This window comes from Prosopis cineraria, unplaced genomic scaffold (assembly GCF_029017545.1).
Source record: "Prosopis cineraria cultivar Desert tree isolate PC_DT_omini unplaced genomic scaffold, ASM2901754v1 PC11, whole genome shotgun sequence".
In the NCBI taxonomy this organism is placed as follows: Eukaryota; Viridiplantae; Streptophyta; class Magnoliopsida; order Fabales; family Fabaceae; genus Prosopis; species Prosopis cineraria.
The window spans coordinates 7,127,157-7,149,914 of NW_026555342.1; the positions used below are offsets into that span (position 1 = coordinate 7,127,157).

General features: G+C 32.4%; 3 protein-coding genes across 3 annotated transcripts; 2 read left to right on the forward strand and 1 right to left on the reverse strand.

Moving 5' to 3' along the window:
* Positions 1 to 931: 931 nt before the first annotated feature.
* On the forward strand, positions 932 to 5,996 carry LOC129286925 (LRR receptor-like serine/threonine-protein kinase GHR1). The gene is made up of 4 exons (XM_054923031.1): positions 932 to 1,333; positions 1,613 to 2,945; positions 3,085 to 4,626; positions 5,109 to 5,996. The coding sequence occupies exons 2-4, from the start codon at positions 1,883 to 1,885 to the stop codon at positions 5,690 to 5,692; spliced, it is 3,189 nt and encodes a 1,062-aa protein (XP_054779006.1). The 5' UTR covers positions 932 to 1,333; positions 1,613 to 1,882; the 3' UTR covers positions 5,693 to 5,996.
* A 1,301-nt stretch (positions 5,997 to 7,297) lies between these two features.
* On the reverse strand, positions 7,298 to 12,271 carry LOC129285249 (probable 3-hydroxyisobutyrate dehydrogenase, mitochondrial). Its single transcript, XM_054920837.1, has 10 exons — positions 12,066 to 12,271; positions 11,461 to 11,549; positions 11,187 to 11,301; positions 10,670 to 10,820; positions 9,606 to 9,688; positions 9,148 to 9,243; positions 8,643 to 8,785; positions 8,234 to 8,318; positions 7,878 to 7,957; positions 7,298 to 7,607 (listed from the first exon to the last, which is right to left on the reverse strand). Exons 1-10 carry the CDS (start codon positions 12,177 to 12,179, stop codon positions 7,511 to 7,513), a joined length of 1,053 nt encoding a protein of 350 aa, XP_054776812.1. The 5' UTR covers positions 12,180 to 12,271; the 3' UTR covers positions 7,298 to 7,510.
* A 6,871-nt stretch (positions 12,272 to 19,142) lies between these two features.
* Positions 19,143 to 22,752, forward strand: LOC129284821 (uncharacterized). Its single transcript, XM_054920303.1, has 5 exons — positions 19,143 to 19,368; positions 19,523 to 19,696; positions 19,940 to 20,107; positions 20,367 to 20,518; positions 20,992 to 22,752. The coding sequence occupies exons 2-4, from the start codon at positions 19,534 to 19,536 to the stop codon at positions 20,450 to 20,452; spliced, it is 417 nt and encodes a 138-aa protein (XP_054776278.1). The 5' UTR covers positions 19,143 to 19,368; positions 19,523 to 19,533; the 3' UTR covers positions 20,453 to 20,518; positions 20,992 to 22,752.
* The last annotated feature ends 6 nt before the right edge of the window (positions 22,753 to 22,758 follow it).

The following is a 22,758-nucleotide window of genomic DNA, read 5'->3' on the forward strand; positions in this document are numbered from 1 at the left end:
TCTCATTTTATTAAGCAAAATTGGTTGCATGAATACCATGATATCGTACTAACGACTAATTCTTTGGAGATACAATTTAATGAGAGATTCTTTTAAATAATTTCTCTAGTACCTTTTTACACAGCTATTTGACTAGTGATTCGAGCATTGTCTTTGTTAGGCCTAATTGAAGAACTTGCACTTCTGTATATATTTCTATGTATATCTAAATTATTTTATTTTATTTTTATTGATTTTTTCAATGTATGTCATATCAACTTTCTTTTCAGTATTATTCCCTGCTGACTTCTTACAACTAATAAAAAAATGTCAATGTATAATAAAGTGTATGAAAGATTGAGTCATGAATTTTTTTACAAAAAAATAGCTGTGTAAAAAGATGCTAGAAGAATAATACATATTAGTGAAAAATTAGGAATAATACAAAGATTTATCTGGAATCTAACATGTCAAGGTCTTAGATTTTGTTCGAAGTCAAAACTAAAAGCCCTAGGCCACGGGGTAGTGGTGGGTCTTCGTTCCCATCTGCCGCTGATTGCACGACTTCCGACGCATATGCTTTGGTTTAAACTGCATTTCATAAACTCTTCTCACGTCCACTAGGCACAGCCTGAGATTCTCTGCCTTCTTGGCGGGTGAATAATTCCCTTCTTTGCTCCTAAAATCACAGCAAAAATGTAAAAACCCTAACATTTTCCCGCTTTCTCAATTGTCGCTTCCTCACAGTACCCCTCAAAAGGATGAAATGAATGGCAACTTTTGTAAAGAAAAGTTAAAAAGGCGACATTTTTAATAAACTTTTCTAAATCTAATCTAAATTAGTGTAAAGGGTCCTCACATGCAGATGGCTTTTATAGTAGATTAGTAGCAACGGAGCAAAGGTATCTCTTCTAAAGTTGTATGCTTTTGTTGTCACCACCATTAAAGCTCCATTCTCAGGTTTATTTTTCAGTCTAAAAGACCTCTGTTTTTCACTACATGTTTCTCGGGTGAAAAATATGTCACTATCTTCATCAAAACCGCAATAGCCAAAACTTCTGGGTCCCTTCTCTCTATGTCCCTCTTTCTTCTCTTCTTTTCTTTTTGCATCTCTTTTTCTTTTTATTCTTTTTTTGGGTGACTGGTCCTTTCTCTTTACTGCTCTTAAATGTGTCTTATTGGAAATTTTTTCCCCTTTCCCTCTTCACGAGTTCGCTGTAGCTACAATGCTGGTCTCTACTTCAGTCCCGGAACTTCATAAGCTTTTTCGAGTTCTCCCTTTTGCTTCCTAAGTTTGATACCTGAGAGTGGTCATTTGAGCCTGACTCCACATTGTGCTAAGGAAGTGATTTTGGTAAGAAATTTCGCGTTTTTCTTTTTGTCAGATATCTGAAGTGTCACTCGTTTTGATTGTTCATTCTAGGTCATCAATGTTTAGTCGTAGTTTCTGCGTCTAGTGATTGTTTCTGCAGTAGCTTTACTCTATATGCATCCTTTGCATGGTACCTATGGTTCTATATAGATATAATGCGATGTTGCTCTCCTGGAGAAGCATTTTGATTTTAGCGCTCACATCTTGTCTGGGTTTTTCATTTCATTACTAATACCGTGTCATCCTTTTTTCCGTTCTTAGGTGAGCAGCTCATATTTGTGAAGAGAAGATCTTGGCCTCTTGTTTTGACTGTAAAGAAGTGTTTGACGTGGTGTGGATTTGAGTTCGACGGCCCAATCTTCTTTTACGAGGTTGAGATTGCTTCCATAGATTTTGGCGCTTTCTCAGTATAGTGGAAGAAGGTATCCGGGCGTATTTGTTCAGTGAGATAGTGGTTCTGGAAGCAAGCTACGTGTTTGAACAAGAACGTTGAAGTATATATAAGCTGCATCACGTCATTAATAAGAGAAAATGAAGCTCTTTAGGCTTTTGGTTTTATCGTTATCATTCTTCTCTGTCATGGGACAACTTCCTTCTCAGGACATCTTAGCATTGTTGGAATTCAAGAAAGGCATCAAGCATGACCCTACTGGTTATGTCCTGAATTCCTGGAATGAAGAATCCATTGACTTTAATGGATGCCCATCTTCATGGAATGGAGTTCTGTGTAATGGTGGTAATGTTGCTGGGGTTGTCCTAGATAACCAAGGTCTCTCTGCTGAGGCAGACTTGAGTGTTTTTTCAAACCTCACGAAACTTGTTAGGCTCTCCTTGTCCAACAATTCCATATCAGGAAGACTCCCTGACAACATAGCCGACTTCAAAAGTCTTGAATTTCTAGATGTCTCCAATAACCTTTTCTCTTCATCCATACCACAGGGAATTGGCAAGCTAGCTAGCTTACAGAACTTATCATTGGCCGGGAATAATTTCTCTGGCCCAATTCCTGTCTCAATTGCAGGGATGTCATCGATCCTATCTTTGGACTTGAGCCGTAACTCTTTTTCTGGGGCACTGCCAGCTTCTTTGACTAAGCTGGATAGCCTGGCATCTCTCAATTTGTCTCATAACAGCTTCACTGGAAAGATTCCCAAAGGCTTTGATTTGATGTCTGCTCTTGAAAAGGTTGACTTGCACGGGAATATGCTTGATGGTCAACTAGATATTAAATTTATGCTTTTTACAAGCGCCAGCTATGTTGATTTTAGTGATAATATGTTAGTGAGTTCTAACTCCCAGCAACAGAGGTTTCTACCCCGAATCTCTGAAAGTATCAAGTATTTGAATTTAAGCCACAACCAGCTGATTGGATTGTTGGATGGTGAAGGAGAGCAGCCACTTTTTGAAGACCTGAAGGTGTTGGATCTTAGCTACAATCAATTGTCTGGAGAACTGCCTGAATTTGAATTTGTCTATGATCTCCAGGTCCTTAGGCTTAGCAGCAACAGATTTTCAGGATTTCTTCCAAATGGCCTGCTCAAGGGAGACCCTTTGGTTATAACCGAACTAGATTTGAGTGCCAACAACCTCTCAGGTAGATAGACAACATCTAATTGTCCCTTCTTTTTAAATAATTAATCTATGATATTTTACTTTCAAAACTGGTGGCCACTGCCATCTTTAGACAGTCCATTGCTAGGATTGCCTCTCATCTTATTGAAGTTTTGTCACAGGGCCAATAGGATTAATCACATCAATGACATTGCGCTTTGTGAATCTCTCATCAAATGGTTTCACTGGTGAGCTGCCACTTCTAACAGGGAGCTGTGCAGTTCTTGATCTTTCAAATAACAAACTAGAAGGAAATTTATCCAGGATGGTGAAATGGGGAAATATAGAATTTCTGGATCTCAGTAGGAATCATTTGACTGGGCCCTTTCCCGGGGAAACTCCTCAATTTTTACGATTGAATTATCTGAATTTCTCCCATAATTCTCTTAGCAGCTTCCTCCCTAGTGTCTTAACACAGTATCCGAAGCTAAGAGTGCTTGATGTTAGTTCTAACCAGTTAGATGGACAGCTTCCTGATAAGCTGCTTGATATGCCAACTTTGCAAGAGCTTCATCTTGAAAATAATTTGATTGCAGGTGGCATTAATTTATCATCTGCCCCTGGTCAATCTGATCTTCAGATTCTTGAACTTTCTCACAACCAATTTAATGGGTACTTTCCTGAAAATTTTGGATCATTAACTGGCCTGAAAGTGCTCAATATTGCTGGAAATAATTTTTCTGGTTCTCTTCCAACTACCATTGACATGAGTTCATTAGATTCATTGGATATATCAGAGAATCATTTTACAGGTCCATTACCAACTAACCTGCCAAAGGGACTAACAAACTTCAATGCTTCATACAATGATCTGTCTGGTATTGTCCCAGAAAATCTTAGGAAGTTCCCTAGTTCTTCTTTCTATCCTGGGAATACTCGGTTGTATTTCCCAAATGGTCCTCCTGGATCAACCAATATTCCCTCCGAAGGTTCCAAGAAGAAGCCTTTCAGCACTATCATTAAAGTAATAATTATAGTATCATGTGTGGTTGCACTGTTCATAGTAATCCTACTTGCAATCTTCATAAATTACATACGGATATCAAGATCTCCACCAGACTATGCTGCTAGCAAGGATACACATAGGCATGCTCAACCAAACTTACCTGGCATAGGCCGTGCAACAGACAGGGGTGGTGCTTTGGTTGTATCAGCTGAGGATCTTGTGACCTCGAGGAAAGGATCATCGTCAGAGATAATCAGCCCAGATGAGAAATTGGCAGCCACAACTGCTATGTCCCCATCAAAAAACAGTCATTTTTCCTGGTCACCAGGGTCTGGTGATTCATTCACTGCTGAAAATTTTGCACGACTTGATGTGAGATCACCTGATAAGTTAATTGGCGAGCTGCATTTTCTTGATGATACAATAACATTGACCCCTGAGGAACTTTCAAGGGCCCCTGCTGAAGTTTTGGGGAGAAGCAGTCATGGAACTTCTTATAAGGCTACTCTGGAGAATGGGTTATTACTGAGAGTGAAGTGGCTGAGAGAAGGAGTGGCAAAGCAGAGAAAAGAATTTGCTAAAGAGGCTAAAAAGTTTTCAAACATCAGGCACCCAAATGTTGTGGGATTGAGAGGATATTATTGGGGTCCTACACAGCATGAGAAGCTTATTCTTTCAGATTACATTTCTCCTGGAAGTCTTGCAACTTTTCTTTATGGTAATGTCAATTCTCCTTCCTTCCAATGTAATCAGACCCATGCATCTGGAAGTAAACAGTGGGAAATTTGGTTAGGGAGAGTAAGATCCATTAAAGGGTCGGAAACTGATAATTTGGTTGATTAAAACCTGTTAATTTCAGTCATAATTGGCCATGGACATGATACTTGCATTTAAAAATTGTCAACCTATCCCACAAGAGAGACTTGCAATGTCAAATCGTGTAAAGGGGAACTCATGATAAGAATGAGTATAACAAAAAAGAGATGATAACAATTTCTTTATTGATGAGTATAGCAAATTTTATGCGTTGCCTGTGCCTTTGTACATTCATGTTTTAGTTCCTCTGTATATCAGTTTTGCTTGATAAAAAAAAAAAAATCGTTTGTCCATGAAATTGCATCCATTTTATTCTAATGTTATAGTTTGTATTCATCGTTCTTCGTGATTTGAACTTACTCCATTTGCATATCATGATACTAGATCGACCAGGAAGAAAAGGTCCACCATTAACCTGGCCCCAGAGGCTCAAAATAGCAGTTGATGTAGCACGTGGCCTGAACTATCTCCACTTTGATCGTGCTGTTCCTCATGGGAACCTAAAAGCAACAAATGTTCTGTTAGATACACCTGATTTGAATGCAAGAGTTGCTGATTACTGCCTTCACCGGCTTATGACTCAGGCTGGTACTACTGAACAGATTCTTGATGCCGGGGTTTTGGGATACCGTGCGCCAGAGTTAGCTGCTTCCAAAAAGCCAGCTCCCTCCTTTAAATCAGATGTTTACGCCTTTGGAGTGATACTTTTGGAACTTTTAACGGGAAGGTGTGCTGGTGATGTGATATCAGGTGAGGATGGAGGAGTTGATATGACTGATTGGGTGAGGTTGCGTGTGGCAGAAGGTCGAGGATCAGAATGTTTTGATGCTGCATTGATGCCAGAAATGGGAAATCCAGTTGCGGAAAAGGGAATGAAGGATTTCTTAGGAATAGCTCTACGATGCATTCGAACTGTTTCTGAGAGGCCAGGTATCAAGACCATATATGAAGACCTTTCATCTATATAGCGGCATGCACATCCTAACTACGTAGGTTTTGACGTGTGGGAATTAATATCTCATTGGTGTCCCATTTGAATTAGAGTTTAGCTCTTAAACATTTTAAGTTTATTGTATTAACTCTTGTTTAAAATTTGAGAATGCATATATCTGTCTGCCGCATGATGGGTTATTATTATTTCCTCCTTTTGTCTGTCACGAAGATGTGCCATGACTATGAAGATGATCATTTTGCATTTTCGATGGACTAAGGCAGGATTACTTGTTAAGTAGGCCTTGAAATGGTTAGAAGTATCATTATTACCTTTGCTAAGAGTGTTCATTTTAAATATCTTAGTTATTATTACTGACTTGTTGGCATGTACTAAAAATATAAAGTTGTGTTCCGAGTTCTCTAGTTTTGAAGTCCTGATAGTGTGGGTATTCATCGTAGCATAATGGTTGTAAGTAACTAGGACATTTGATTTCAAGCTGCGCTTGTCTGTCTAAAAGCGAACGATGTTTGTGACATTCAAATACAGTTAAGCTTTTGACAAATTTATAATAGCATACAAGACAAGAAAAGTAGAACTGAAGTTGCATGAATCCATCGTTATCCCTGTCCTTCAACTCCCTTTAACAAAATTTTGGTTCCGCCTTCCGATGAGAGTACAGGTTTAGGTAGTCTGGCTTGTTTTGATCCAGCAATTCTAGATTTACTCTCTACTGTCCTACTTATAAAGCAAAATTTTAAAGCCTTTATTTGGTTTTAAATGTCAGAAAATACTGAGGTTACATTTTTTTTAAAAAAAAAAATATTGCCCTTCTTAATTGTACTGAGTTATTGGCAAATTTTTATTACCAAGTTGTATGTACATATGTATGTACGTACAATTTTACACACTAGTGTACGTATATGTTTCTCTCCAAAGTCCAAATATCATCTATAATAATTTCTATGACTACTGAATTTTGATTCTGAGACATTCAGAGACAAATTAATATCTTGGTAGTGACTTGTTTACAAGAGAATCTCACTTAGGACCCCTTTTAGCACAAAATTTTGAATTTAGGACCCAATACAATATGAAAATTCTCTATAGGCCTAAAGATTTTAAGTAAAAATGTTTTAATGAGAAAAAAAAATGTGTTTGCCCTTTGTGGTGAGTATTTATAAATATTGTGTTATACATTTATGAATATTTTATTACTCTTTCATCTTATGCAACTTGTACATTTCAAATTCAACCATTTCTATTCCAATTGTATATTACCAAACATTGTATTGAAATTTTATGAACATTTTATTGTATATTCATAGACATCTGTTATTATTTCATCCCGCACAACGTGTACATTTTAAATTGAACAATTTTCATTAAATCAATTATACATTACAAGACATTGTGTTGAAAATTTATAACCATTGTGTTGTGCATTCATAAAAAGAGGGAGGGCAAATGCAACTTTTTTTGTTAAAACATATTTTCACTTAAGGCCTCAAGCTTGTAGAAAGTTTCCAGATTACATAGGATCCTAAATACAAATTTATATGCTCTTAGAGGCCTAAGTGAGATTCCCCCTTGTTAATACCTTGTAGATTCTTGGCAGGTCCCGCTCTTTTGAGCGATAATTACGTTTATCTCCACAAATAATTATTAAAAAGGCACCCAGCGTCTCGTAGTACTTGAAATTATGAGGTTACAAGAAAGATTAACTTACTTGCCTAGTCATTTAACGGAAACAACTACCCACTACAATATGAAATAGCTTATTTTCAATTTTACATAAAAACATTCCTTTTTTTTTGGATGTATTGTTGTATTGGACACATATACAGCAACACTTTTATTGACCACAAGGCTCGTCCAATCCAGAGTAATAATGGCGAAAAGCACATGAAAAGTCTTCAGCCTCATGCCCATCCACGCAGAGTTCTCTATATCTGGAGCAAAACAATTTGTTCATCAGCAAACAAACATCAATTATTTAATCCGATACTGTCAACTTTTCAATCTGCATCTTTGAACGTCGTAAGTGAATGGCCATAGTATATTTAGAAAGAGAGATGGGAAAAAACAAAGATGAATGTTAAAATTCAACGTGGAGTTTATAGACAGTCGCATTATTTTGTATAAATCTTTCTGAATGTATACATGTAAATAATTCAATCTGATAATTTTTACATCAAGGTTATGGAAGAAGAGGGGCTTACATTTCTTGTGCTTGAGATGTCAATGGATATTTACAGCCAGCTTGTTTGGCTGATTCTACTGCAAGGTTTAAGTCTTTAGCCTGCATCACATTAACACAAAGTTTTGGGGTTATGTTCAACACCCTAAACATCGACAGCTTGTGCGCGCGCGCGCGCTTGAGATGTCAATGGATATTTACAGCCAGCTTGTTTGGCTGATTCTACTGCATCACATTAACTTCAAGAAATGCAAGGTAATTTTAATCCAAACTTTAATAAATCCATGTTTTATAGTTAAACAGAAAACTTGGGAGCAATTTATTACTATTTGGTTTGAGAATCCAAGGAATAGTACTTTAAGAGATGCAGTTACTTACCATAAGCCTGGATGCAAACCCACCATGATAGTCCCTTGAAGAGGGCACACCTTCCATCACACCAGGAACTGGGTTGTAACAAGCACTGAAATCATGCAACTACTACATATAAGTTTCATTACCAAAATTCCAAATCTTTCCTTGCTCTATGTGCGCGTGCTCCAATATTGCTCTAGTTTTCAATGTTTTGCACTAAAGCAAAACTCTACATATAACATTTCTGTCTGATTTAGTGAATGTTGCTGAAGGATTTCTATTTTTATTATCAGGATACGAACAGAAAAGTCAAATGGGTGGATATGTCCAGCAATTTTCATGTGATTTGTGAAAGATGCGGGTAAACATCCACTATGGTTGTGCTACAGATTGCTTATTTAAATTGATCTCATATGGAAAAAGGGAAGAATACCTACTCCAACAGTGAGCACTAGAGCAGTTAAATATTTTAGTCAAGGTGCTGGCAGAAACTCCAAGGGATTGGCCCAGAGCTAGGGCTTCTGACACTCCCAGCATACTCACAGCCAAAGCCAAATTATTACAGATCTTAGCTGCCTAATAACAAGACCAAGCCAACACTATAAAACGACGTCCCTGTATCAACTGCAAGGATAACATACATCTATACTAACAAATAAAATTGTTCCAAATAAAAATTTTCAATTTGAATAGATTTTCATCATTTACAAATCACTATCAGCAAACTAACAGAAAAAGAAATTAATGTAACAATAAATGAATTTATCTGTTCAAAAATTATCATAATTTTAGATATAATTTCTCAAACTGACACCTTTTTTTTATAAGATTCGTAAAGAAGCCTATAAAAGCAGCATTTACAGCATTGACATTTTTTTTTTTGGCCAATATATACAGCATTGAAAAGTTTAAAGTTCAAGTTCAAAGATGTAACATACAGAACCACTTCCTGCTCCTCCACAATATATTGCACTTTTGCCCATTGAAAGGAATAAGGGTTTTGCAGCCAAAAAAGCTTCCTCAGAGCCACCTACCTGAGAAAGATCCAATTCTGGTTCATAAATTAGGTTTTCCAAAACGCAATAAATTTGCTTCAAACTTCAAAAGATTTAGCACTATTACCCTAATGCCCATGTATCTATTTCGATTTATCCACCTATCTGTTATTGCTTCAAATGCAATAACATGCATCATGTTTGTTTAGCTTATCAAAGTTCCAATGCACGATAAACATATGTGCATGGAATGGCTATTATCAATTCTTAATATCAAAATTATAACCAATATGCTAAATATATTGTCCCTAAAAAGAATGAGAATAAAAAAAGATTCTTAAACAACAGTTTTTGGGATCCCAGAATGAATTAGAAATTTAGAATTGAGTAGTATTCCATACCATAAAAGTTAGTGTTCCAGCTTCTGCAGCAATCACACTTCCAGAAACAGGAGCGTCCAACTTCATGGGAGTCTTCCAATCACCTGTGCATAATCATTTAGCTCAACAACGTAAAAAAAATAAAAAGCAAAGGGGACCAACTCAGAATACTAAAATTTTTAGAAAGTAGTTCATATACAACAGGAGGATCTTTGGAAACCCCTGGCATCCAGAAAGAAAAATTTACACCATAAAGAGCCTGCTGACCTTTTTTTTTCAAGCAAGACTAACTTGCAAATAATATGTTAGAAAATGTGGCTTAAAGTTCCAAAATAACTAATGATATGTCACTGATATCAATTATACCCCATTAGAATCTACTTGGTAAGAGGCATTTTCCTTCAATGACTAAGGAAGCTATCGCATATCATTTAGAAATTATTTTCAAGTGACCATACAAATTGATGAACTATCACCTTAAACATAAACTACTAAGTTCAAGTAACATGCTGTCACACAATATCTCGGATCATTAAGGCGACTTGAAGCATAACAAAAGTGGAAAACTGGACCCACTTTATGAGGAAAAAGGAGTGTAGCACTAAATACATGCATCATGACATTATGAAATCTAACAATTCGCCATTTGACACAGTGCTCCAATGAGGCAAATGAACTTTGTCAGCTTAAGAAATCAACTTCAGAAGAAGCAACCAGAAGAGCTTTACATATAAATAGTAGAAAGGCTAAATATGCACCATAATCAAAAAAGCAAGTTCTAGTGACCTAATACAAAACATGACAGTAGGACTGGGTAGGTGGCAACCAAATAATGGACATCCTGATGAGACAGGGCATTAAGTAGAACTCTGAAGAGCACTATAAAACTCCTCTCATGTTCGTATACACCCCCCCTGGAGTTACGAATGATATAACCAATGTATGGTATAGCCACAAATACTCTTACAAATTGGCATATCATTTGTCATGAGAAAAAAGTAATTACTAACATGGTAAATAAAATATATGGAGCAAGAAAAGCATGAAAACAGCTTGAAGGTCAACAATATTTCATTCATGGATACCTTTCTTTTCTTTTAAAAGACAATTAGATATTGTAACAGAAAGGCTTCTTGATGATTGAGGATCAATAGTGGATGAATCTATCAATAACCATGGCCTTAGGACTCTCCCAGCTTGAAGCAAACCATTTGGTCCAGTGTAAACATCAAGCACCTAGTTAAGTTAGATGAGTGTGTTATTCTGGAGTTAGTACACAGTCAAAGGTAAGAAGACCAACAGCAATAAGACATTTCTCCAAACTTGTTATATTCTAACTAAGAATTTTATGTACATAGCTTATTAGCAGATCAGTATTCACATTGATAAAGTTTTGCAGTTTGCGGTTTGCTCCAACTAAATAGATGCCACCATGAATATAGAGCTAATTGACATTTAAAAAATGGAAGTTTTGTCCAAAAGGTAAAAAAGTTATATTTCATAAATGCTGAGGAACTGAAGAGTCTTCATGAAGTCAACACTTAAGGAAAAAGCCCGCTGTTTTTGCAGAAAAGGAAATGCCATTGGTATGACTGTACTCACGTGGGCAGAAGAAGGCAACATTGTAATTACTGCATCACTAGCTTCTGCAACTTCAAAAGGTGTTTTCATAGTGGGAACTCCCATCTGAGAGAACTTGTCAGTAACATCAGAGTTTCTGCAATATTTTCAAATTTGATGGACATCATACAAAGATATTCTCGATGGATCAACAAGGATTGAGTAGCCTACTTAAATGAACAGCAAGTTTGTACTTTCCCAGTGATCAATGAAACAATTCAATAAATAAAGAACATAACAAGTGTAAATTAAGTACATGTCTTGAACTGTAACTCGGTATCCAGCTTTAATCAGATTATTCGCCATTCTGGATCCCATATTTCCGAGACCAATGAATCCAACATTCTGTAATGCATCATTGAAAGGATAAATATCGAAATTTTCAGAATATGCATCCTTGAGTGGAGAAATATCAAAATTTACAGCATATGCATCATTGATCCCAGTAAACTTCACCACCAATGCTCCAACACCATATATTTAACACAATAGGAAAACTATCGATGATCTATCAAGCATTGTACAAGTAGCTTACACATTTATCTTTGAGGCCCTTAAGAACCTAACAAAAGAAGACAAAAGACACTGTCGTCTAACATCAACAAGAACTGATAGAAGAAATATGAACTCACACTTTACATTGATTACTTGACCCGGACTTATTAATAAAAGCAATATATCGATCAACTAAATTGATAGGAAAACCATATCTTTATTGGGTGTCAAACATCAAGACACCGAGAAGAAAAAAGAATTGCAAACAATAATAATATCAAGCCAACCAATTTTCTCTTATACCCAGTCAAGAATCAGCGAAAGGTTTGAGAGACAACAAGAGCAGAGTAGACATGGTTTACGTACCTCCAAAAGGGGGGGGATTCGGGAAGAAGACAATCTGCATGTTGGGAAGGATTGAAGCCCAAGAGATTTGCGTCTAGGAAGAGGAACTAGTGATCTCAACCTGCAAATGGCCATCGTTATCCTTCGCAATACCAGCAGACAAAGCTCGAGTTGCGAGTAGACCGTGGTGACAAAAATGAGTCAATTTTTGTCATGCTCATCGCGCTTTGAATTCCTTTTGTTTAAACGAGCAACGATTTGATCGGTGTTATGACTAGAAAATACCACGTGCCACGCAGGGGGTTAATGAGAACTTCATGGCTGGTGTGGTGACCTTATTGTTGCCAGATACAACCAATATAAAATCTATTTTTAACAAAGTCCAAAAAAAAAAAATATTATAATTATAATAATTTTTTTAATTTGAATTTTTTTGTTAGCATTCTTTTTAAATCGTGCGGCCCATCAGTAAAAAGTGGAGAGTGAAAGACATAATGTGGATTGATGTGAGCTCACCAATAAAAAAATCTAAGAGAATAAAAAAGAGAGAGGCTATTTTCAAACCAAAATGTGGGTTCATTAACAAATAATTGAGAGTGGAAATAAGAATTATTTACCCAAAAAATTAGCATTTGCAATATAGACTCTCTTCATTTAGGTAAACGATTCCCAACCTTATTCTCTGCAAAAATATATAAGTTATTCTAATTTTTTTTCCCAAATATAAGTTATCTAATTGTAATATAAAAATATTTAATATGATATTATAAAATATATCATAAATTTTTTTTATAAAATGTACTCCACCGTTAAAAAATGTAAAGTTTTTTTTAGGAATTGAATATTTAAAAATGTAAAGTATTTTTAATTTTTTAAAATGTAATTATTGTGCTTTTTTTAAGAGTGCCCCTAATAAATAGGTCACTTCATATTTATTTTAAAGTGATGTCATGTTAAATAGAAATAAATATAAAAAAAATAGTATTAGTTTAAAGATAACAAACTACTATGGTGAGAGGTGAGATTTGATTAAAAATGTCTTACATTTTTTAACTGAAGGAGTAAGTAATTCTAATAATAACTTGTTATTTTTTTATTAAGGATGATCAAATATGTGATTTGGTTCGACTTTGGTTAAAAACATGAACCAAACCAAATCAACTAATCTACATAAAAGATGATACTTGGTTAGTTTTTTTTTATTAAGATCGCTTTGGTTCAATTTTTATACAGTTCAAGTTTCAATATTTTTTTAATTTGTAAAATATATATTAAGACTAACAATAATTTTTTACCTTTTTTTCATATTCTAATTTCAAATCACATTCTCAACTTTCTCATTCATGAATGTAAATAAATATATCCAAAACAAAAATATTCAAATTTCATTATTGAAACACACCAAAACAAATAGACACCGCAAGTATGCAGGTCATAAATATAGTTAAAAATAAATCAAGATTAATCCCATAAAGAATTAAGTAAAATGATGAACAGGTATTAAATTTTCAATTTCATTCAAGTCAAGCAAATCATAATGAAAAGTTTATAAACTTAAAAAGTTAACAAATAAGATATAAAGGCAAATAATTTCACCAAACAATAATTTCATTGAAGAAATGACCTAAGCTCATGCTCCCTTGTTTAATTATATTCTTAGACTTTAACTTTACCGAATTACTCATAGTTAATATTGACTAGTCAATCTAGAGTCCATTTAGTTGAAATTGTCTTCTAAATCAATTACAAGGTCCTCTTAAATAAGAATGTTAATTTTAACACAATTATCCCAAAAGTATAAAAGTTCAATAACACTCTAACATGATTATATAAGTCTAAGAGATATATTCATATATAAATAGAAAATTAAAATAAATTTTAATCTCAAGGTTTATCTAAAATTTTCTTTTCCAAGATAAATCATGAACCCTTGAATCTCGACTTAATGATAGCCAACCATCAAGCAAAACACAATAAATAAGATTAAGTAACCCAAAAACTAACATTAATCATACAATAATACGAGAAAATAATATCTAATACTTAAATAAGTTTATAGTTGCTTAAGTCATGAAGAAAATTTAGCTAATAAAATAAATTAAAATACTCCCTTTATTAAAAAATGTAAGGCATTTTTTGAGGAGTTGAATGTTAAAAAATATAAAGCATTTTTATTCTTTCGAGGTGTAATAATTGTCTTTTTTTTAAGTGCCCCTATTGATCATAACTTTATATTTATTGTAGAGTGTTTAATAAGGGTAAATGTGAAAAGATAGGATTAGTTTGAAAGCAGCTAACTACCTTATTGAGAGTCAAATTTAATTAAAGATACTTTATATTTTTTAACGGAGAAAGTATAATATTTACAAGACAAGCTAATTAAACATTAAACACAAAAAATTTAACCAAAAAAAAAAACTAGATAACTCTCTAATTTACCAATGAAACTCCTTAAACTACATGAAAATATAGAGAGTCATCAATTATTATTAAACACCAAAGTACATGCATTTATAAGTAACACGAGTTAAATTTTATTACAAATTGTTTTAATCTCTATAATGAAAAGTAATTTGTTTTAAATAATAAAGGGGGAAATTCTATATAAAATTATCTAAAAGATTATTCTTAAAGTAACATGAATATATACGTTCGACTTTCTAATTGCAAAATTAAGAAAGGAAGGGTTAGAAATTCTATTAAAATATTTTGGATTTGGCCAAGATTTTAGTTGAAGTTAGAATTAAAAAAATAAACACTAATAATTTAATATTAATAATAAAAACTACATTTTAAAATATAAAAGGTATTATTCAAGTTTGAAAGACAAAAACCAAAATTTGAAACCAAAATTTGAACTAAAACATTTGGTTTTTAAATTTATAAAATTAAACCAAGCCATTTTAATGATTGGTTTTATTGGATTGGTTTGAATTGGTTTGGTATGTTCAGGTTAATTCGGTTTTGCTCACCTTTATTTTTTACAGTCTGTTGCCCCAAAACAAAATATCAATCTAACAATTTGTTATTACTTATTACCCCATTCATATTTTACTTCAAGAGTTACTGCTCATGACAAATACACGATAAGTTGTTCTGATAAAAATTTATTATTTTTTAAATAATTTTTTGCTCTTCTATATACTTAAAAATATAAAAAACTTGCTTATAAAAAATAAAAAATTATTTTATTTCGGAATATATTATCCATGCAAAATTTAAAAATGACTCTAATTTAAAAGTTAGATAAATAAAATATATGTTATTATAATAACATAATAAAAAATAATTTATTAAATGGTAGTAGAAGTCACGGTTAGACATGTTTTAATTTTTTAAAATAAAACAGAAAGAAAATATTTTAATTTAATAAGAAATAATTAATTATTAAGACATCAAGATTCAAAATACCCACAAAAGTTGCAAATATTTTGAAATTTCAACTTTCGTGGATTTTATTATTTATTAATTTTTCAAAAGAAAAAATCATGGCCAAAATAAGAATGTGATATGATTGGAATGTGATTGTGTTCAAATTTGCAATCTGATATTTAGAATTACTTTTTGTTTTAAACCTGAAATATAAATTACACTGAACAAATCGATTACTATGGAAAAGAAGGAATCGCTTTGCATGAAGATTAAGAAAAAGAGTTTATGATTTACCAAAAAAAAAAAGAAAAGAAAAAGAGTTTATGATAAAAATATTAAATCACTAGTGCAGATAATTATGCGATATGATCGAAGCGGGAAGGCAACACGTCAGAATGGAGTGATCATTTATGCCTCCTAATGTTTCGTACTTCTTTTTTTTTTTTTTGGCTTTTGTTTTTTTTTTTTTCCAGTCTTATGTTTAGCTTCTTGCATAAGAAGAGGAAATAAAGAAAAGAAGAGATGAGAGGATATACTTTTCTCTCATTATATTTTACTAAATAAGAAAGAATTAGAAGAAGAGAAAAGTTATTAATTTTGTATAGACAATAATAACTTTATTATTTATAAAATATTTATATAATAAAATTTAATATTTTAATATATTATATATATAATAATTTTTATTATATATTATTGACTAAATAAAAATATTGTTAAAAATTATTTTATCTACAAAAATTATTTTATTCAATTTAAAATTTTATTTATTTAATTATTAAATATATAATAATATTAAAATTTGAAACTATAACTAAATATAAAGTATTTAACTGAAAATTAACTTAAAAATGTAGAATTGGTATTTGCTTAATTAGTCTAAAAATTAAATATATTGCTTGTTTGACAAAAGTTTATGATTAAAATATAACTATATTACAAATATCATAATAAAAATAAAGGAAAGCAAGAGGCAGCAATAAAAAATTGATAGGTAAATTTAAAAATAAAATTTTCTCTCCATATTTAGAGAAAAAAATTGAAGGTAAAAATATGTGGATCCTATATGTTATTTTTCTATCATTTTTTTCTTAATAACCAGGAAAACATACTGTTTTCTAATTTTCTCCCCACTTTTTCCTCCCCCTCATTTTTCCCTCCTACCAAGCATAACATTGATGTTTGGTACTTCATAACTTGATTTCTCTTCACTATAATTTCTTTCCATTATTTCTGTTTTATAAATCTGAATTATTCTAATCTAAATTTAAAAATATAAATTAATATGTATTTTTAAAAATTATCAAATTTAAATAATTGAATTTTTTATTTAGATATACAGCGTTTTCTTCACTAAAATGACTGCAATATATATATATATATATATATATCACCAACATCATCGCCAATAATGATCCCTTGATCTTTGTACTGGACTGGTAGTTTTCTTTTTTCCCTTTTCCCCACTCATCCCTCTTTATGGCAGTTAAATGACATTAATATGTAAAAAAAACATTAACAATAAAAATATAACTTTATAAATTAATAAAAGTTAATTTAAAGAAGTTAGTCTACACTCCAAAATAATATGTGCTTAAATCTTTTCTTTTTTGACAATCTACAAATATATCTATTAGTAAGATTTAACTCAATTCGGTTTTTTTTTATCAACCAAGTCCAAAAGAATATAATTGACAACAAAATAAAAATATGCTAATAAAATATCATGGTAAGTTCAACAATTTTAGCTGCCTTTTTCTTTATTTATAGCAATAAATCAAAATAAAGGAATAAAAAAAAAAGAAACGAAAAGCTTGCCAAAAACATTAAAATGCCAAAAAAGGGAAAATCTCATCTAGGTTCCCAGAAGAGAAAAACTTGCACGTAGACCCTAATGCATTTTGAAATTATTTTTTAAGTCTAAATGCCTTTTGCAATTATGTTTTAGGAAGAAAAAATACAATTATTCTTAATGAGAAAGAAAAAATTTTAGATTTACTATCTATGAATATGTAAATTTAAAGTTGTGAATTTGTGAATATCTAATTGTAAAAATTTAAACCTTAGTTCTGAATATATGAAGACATAAATTCTGAATTTTGACTTATATATAGAATAGATGAATCTATAATTATAAATATTCAAACTTTAAATTGTAAATTTATTAAATTGGCCAAGACAAACTTGTAAATTCTGAATAAGAATTTCACCATCAATGAACAATTCCTTATTGATATGTAAATACAAAATTGTGAATTTATGAACATGTAATTGTAAAAATTTAAATTTATTGTCATGATAAACCTTAATTTTAAATATGTAAAGTAATGAATTTTAGACTTTAACTTGCAAATATTTCAACTTTAAATTATAAATTTATTAAACTAATCAAGATAAACATGTTAACCCTAAATAATTTTTTTTTTCAATGAACAATTATTTATTAACATGTGAACTTAAAATTATAAATTCGTGAAAATATAATTATAAAAATTTAAAATTATTTTATCAAAAAAATATGAACTGTACTTGATACATTTTCTCACCAAGGATAATTGTATTTTTTAAAAAAATATATTTGTAAAAAGGGTTCCATGTAAAATAATTTCAAAATATATTTTGTCCCATGTAGCTTTAGGCGCGATTTCGGGGGGAAAAAAACAGAAGGGAAAATAGGGCGACAAACCAAGAAAGGCAAGGCAATAAAGACGACGCAGCATGAGAGACTGACCTGTTCGGACACATGACTTTTGATTTTTGAAATATACTTTTACATTTTTTAAATGTAAAATGTTGTTTGAGAATTTTATGGTTGGATAAAATAATTTTTTAGATGTATATTAAGAAAATTATTAGAAATAAATTTGAGAATTTAACTTTCTAAAGTTTTTTAAACTAGCTTTCTGGTGTTGAATTTTTAAATTTATTATATTATTCTTATTCTTTTATAATATGTATTATGTGTTCTGTTTTATTAAAATTTGAATTTAGTACAATAGTTATAAAGTCAAATAAATTATATGAGGAGGTATTTTACAAACTTTCTGTATATAAAAAAGAGATATAATAATATTTATAAGGTATGATATTTAATATTAATGATTGTTAAACTATTTATATAATTTTTTTAATATTACACTTTATATTTTTTATTCTTATTATTTAATATATTAATTTTTACATTATTTTAAATTTTTTAATATATTATATTTATATAATAAAAATTACTCCCTCCATTAAAAAATGTAAGACATTTTTAACCGAATTACACCTTTTAATAAAGTAGTTACCTACTTTTTAACTAACTCTATCTTTTCATATTTATCCCTATTAAATACTCTACAATAAATATAAAGTTACTGTTATTATCAATAGGGGCACTTTTGAAAAAAAGGCAATGATTACACCTTCAAAGATTAAAAATGTCTCACATTTTTAAATATCCAACTCCTCAAAAAATGCCTTATATTTTTAAATGGAGGGAGTATAAATTATCATAAATCAATATTCTTTTTTATTATTATATATTTAAAAGTATATTTTTAAAATATAAATTATTATTAATTTAAACAATTTTTAATTTATAAATTTTATTACAGTAAAGGATTTTATTAAACTAATTTTCGTTCAATCAATTTTTTATAAAATAAACTTTTAACAAACTCAAAAACAAAAAGACACTGACAGTTGGGTCTTCGTCAGCCAAGCTAAACATTGAAAGTCGGGGGCTTTCGTATCTGGATTTTCGGCTTTCGTCAACCGAGACGTCAATATCAGCGACGATCGGTGTTTCTCGTCTGTTAGTCTCCCTCTATTCCCCTTCTACTTATTTCTAACGTTTATAATTGCATCATTCTGAATAAGGACACAAGTGACGAGATATGAGCAAAACTTAGTCACGATTACGAAACCAAGCAACGGCTTTTGTGCAGAGCAGAGAGAAAATTTAAATGTTAGACTCTCCTGAGACTCTACGTCTTAAAATTTCCTAACTGGATATTATATAAAACTATAAGATTAGCTTTATGTCTCCAACAATCTATAACAGCTCCTTTTCTTGGTGTTTGCATGCATTTTCTTCCGCACTCATTTTTATTTTAATTCAGATTGTTGAAGCATGCCGAAGAGAAAGGCTCGAGGCCGAGGACGAGGAAGGCCAAGAAAGTTAAGTGGTGAGAAGTTTCATGAGAGTGAAGATGGTAGCTTGGACATTCCTGTTAATCCATCGGAGATGAGGGAAGTACGGGGAGTTTTTGGCTTAGAGCGGGAGTATGAAGCAGGTATATTTATGGATTAGTATACATCTTATCCTCCTGCTTTGTTGTATCCATTGATGTCCCACCTTCTTATTTCTTCTTTCACAAGAAACAAACGTGGGTGAGATTGCGAGGTGCATATGTATGCTATTACTTGTCTTATATCTAGGATTCTTTATATGTTTTTTTTTTTTTGCCATAAGAAAACTTGGAGGCATTTAAGCTAATGCTTCTGGTTTTATGTTCATTTGTGTTTGTTTGTTAAAGATACAAGTACCCAACCTAAAAGAATAAGACTTGGAGAACCTAGAGCTCTAACAGTTCTGAGTAAGTTCGAAGAGAGTACGGATGGCAACGTAGCTAGTCCAGCTAATCCATTAAATCTAGCAGAAGTTGGGGCTGGCCGTGGGGAGGTCTCAGGGCCGCAGGAAGCTGGTAAAGTTACAACTTTCATTTGTATCAGTATTTATCTTATCTTCCAGCCGTATATTGGTATCCCTTCTTTCTTGTCTTTAATGATAGAGGATTAGTTCTAAAATGCATATGCTATATGTTTTTTCGTATAAACTTGTTTTTATACGTTGAATGTGATGTTTATCCATATTAAAATGTATTATCAAATTGCATCAACATGAATATGTTGACATGGTGCTAAAACTTGTATTATATCCAATATGTTCTCTTTCTTCAACAGATAACACAGCATTGAGAAAAAGACATGGACGACTAAAAGGGTCATCAAGTTTGAATAAGTTCCAAAGGAATGCAATGGTAACGTGAACATTCTAAATAATCCGTCAACCTCTGTGGAAATACGTACTGACTTTGAGGAGGAGCAGAAGGAAGGTATAGTTTATGTTAAATATCGTTTATTTGGATCTTGTTCTCCTGTTTACTTTTACTGCTTCTTTCTTCTCTCTGATGATATTATTTCTTCACTCCTGTTTACATATGATTTTGAAATGCTATGAAGCATTTGGTTTATGTTTTTCATATAGAAACTTTTGTATGCTGAATTTGATGCTTATCCATGTTTAAAATTTTGTTCCACATGGCATGACTTAATTTTTAAAGGACTAGAATAATTTGATAAAATGGTCAGTGCCTTGGGTTTGCTGGTTCTCCAGTTTGCCATCAGAACATTGATTGGACCATTTTTTTTTTTAATTGCTCCTTTTTAACCTTAAATGCCTGATGTCATTTATCTTGTCATTCTGTTGCTTACTTTTTGTCGGGGGAGGGGGAAATTGGGAACCGCTATACATGCCTACAGTGTAACATGTCTCATACTCTACTTCCCTATATGTTTGGTGTTTAAGATATGGATACCACACTTGAGAAAAGGGGGCGAGGACAGCCAAAAGACTCTATGGGTAAGAAGAGTAAAGATAGGGCTGATGGAAATTCAGGCACTTCCAATAATCAATCAAACTTACAGGAAGTAGGTCATGGATGTGAAGAGGAGCAGGAGGCAGGTATACTTTATGAAATACTTGCAAATAATTAATACAGTTCTTTTTCTCTGGTTTACTTCTTTCTCTTTTCATGATGGTTTTCCAATATTTATTTGTGCCTAATGTGACACTTATCCGCGCAAGAAAACTATCAACCAATTTTTATATTGTGCTTTCTATCTCTCTCTTTGTTCTCTCATGCTAAGTTACAGTTACACTGCCTCAAAGAAGGGGACAAGGACGACCAGAAGGCTCAACAGCTCAGCAGATGCATCAACAGAACGCAGAAGGAAAGTTGGACGTCCTCATTTATATATGTAAAATATGATGGCTGGAGGTCCTGGCTGTAAATATGATATCTTATACTTTTCCCCCACCTTTTGTGTTTCAGATTTATGCACTGTGCCTAAGAAAAAGGGAAGAGGACGGACAAGGGGGTTGAGGGTACAGATGAAGCGTCAACAGAGTGCAGATGGAAAGTTGGATGTTCTCATTCATCCTACAAAGATGGTTGCTGTTGGTCCTGGACGTAAAGATTTCATTACAGATCTTTCTGTCATTGTTCGCCAGAATGCTCGTCATAATGTGTACAATTGGAAGAAAGTTCCAAAGAGTGTAAAGGATACAATAGTGCAAAAGATTCTGGCAAGTTATTCATGCTTCTTTTGGGGATCATAGTTTAACTTAAAATAGTACTATCTTTAGAGTTATCTTTCCTGGCTCTTGTGGATATCAGTCTCTGGTTTCCTGAATAAACTAGTTTTTCTTTTTAAATGTTGAGGAATTGATAAAAATATTTTGTGATAATATCTTCTTTTTGGTTTCGGATATAGTGTTGTTTACGCTGTAAATCCTTCTTAGTTGCAAGACTTTATTCATTGCTAGAATCATGATTAATTTCTTTATGCCCATACTCTTTGGAATGCTTAAGCGATCTCCACATTCTGTTTTTTTTTTTTTTAACTCTTAATTGCAGCACTTAGTTAAAGCTATGCTAAGTTATTGTCTCTTAATTCATGCTTCGCATGTTTTGGAATCTTGAGATAGGTCTTCCTTGTGATATGGCTCGATATTTCAGAAAATCTGCTCATGATCTTTTGACTTTTGGCATGCTGGGTTCATTCTTATTATATGTAGCGTCGATATTTTCTGGGAATTAAGGAGGCAAAATTTGTTATGTGACATGCTCCGTTTACATTTATCCGGTCCATTTTGTTGGATTATAATCCAAGAGCTTTTAAGGTAGAAGAAGGAAAGGGAAACTCTTGTCAATTTATGAAATCAGATTCTAACTTCATGAACTAAGCCAAGGGAAATCTCCATAGAATTCACTGAATATCCATGTTTTATCGTTCATTCTTCCACAATACATATATATATATATATATACTGACATAACTAACTGACAAGGACACATAAGCCGTACAACCTACCAACTGACTCGTTAGATAACCAGCATCTGTCACTAAATGCATAAATACGTCTAGCCTAGCAAATTTCTTTGGCTGATCCAACTTGACCCATTTTGTTGACAGAAAGAAATCTTGGCCCATTTGGCTGGTCTGAAACTAGCTTTAAGGTTGTGCGGTTGTCTGTACACCCCCAGAAGCTGGGATGAAGAGACTTATTCTA

Excerpts from the sequence above, each read along its gene's own strand:
- LOC129285249 (XM_054920837.1), bottom strand. The coding sequence starts at position 12,179 with ATGGCCATTTGCAGGTTGAGATCACTAGTTCCTCTTCCTAGACGCAAA. Across the intron at positions 9,689-10,669 it reads TCTTTTAAAAGAAAAGAAAG|GTGATTGGAAGACTCCCATG; the intron begins GTATCCATGAAT and ends GATTATGCACAG. Across the intron at positions 7,958-8,233 it reads GGTTTGCATCCAGGCTTATG|GCTAAAGACTTAAACCTTGC; the intron begins GTAAGTAACTGC and ends AATGTGATGCAG.
- LOC129286925 (XM_054923031.1), top strand. The coding sequence starts at position 1,883 with ATGAAGCTCTTTAGGCTTTTGGTTTTATCGTTATCATTCTTCTCTGTC. Across the intron at positions 2,946-3,084 it reads GAGTGCCAACAACCTCTCAG|GGCCAATAGGATTAATCACA; the intron begins GTAGATAGACAA and ends GTTTTGTCACAG. Across the intron at positions 4,627-5,108 it reads TCTTGCAACTTTTCTTTATG|ATCGACCAGGAAGAAAAGGT; the intron begins GTAATGTCAATT and ends TCATGATACTAG.
- LOC129284821 (XM_054920303.1), top strand. The coding sequence starts at position 19,534 with ATGCCGAAGAGAAAGGCTCGAGGCCGAGGACGAGGAAGGCCAAGAAAG. Across the intron at positions 19,697-19,939 it reads AGAGCGGGAGTATGAAGCAG|ATACAAGTACCCAACCTAAA; the intron begins GTATATTTATGG and ends TGTTTGTTAAAG. Across the intron at positions 20,108-20,366 it reads CTCAGGGCCGCAGGAAGCTG|ATAACACAGCATTGAGAAAA; the intron begins GTAAAGTTACAA and ends TTTCTTCAACAG.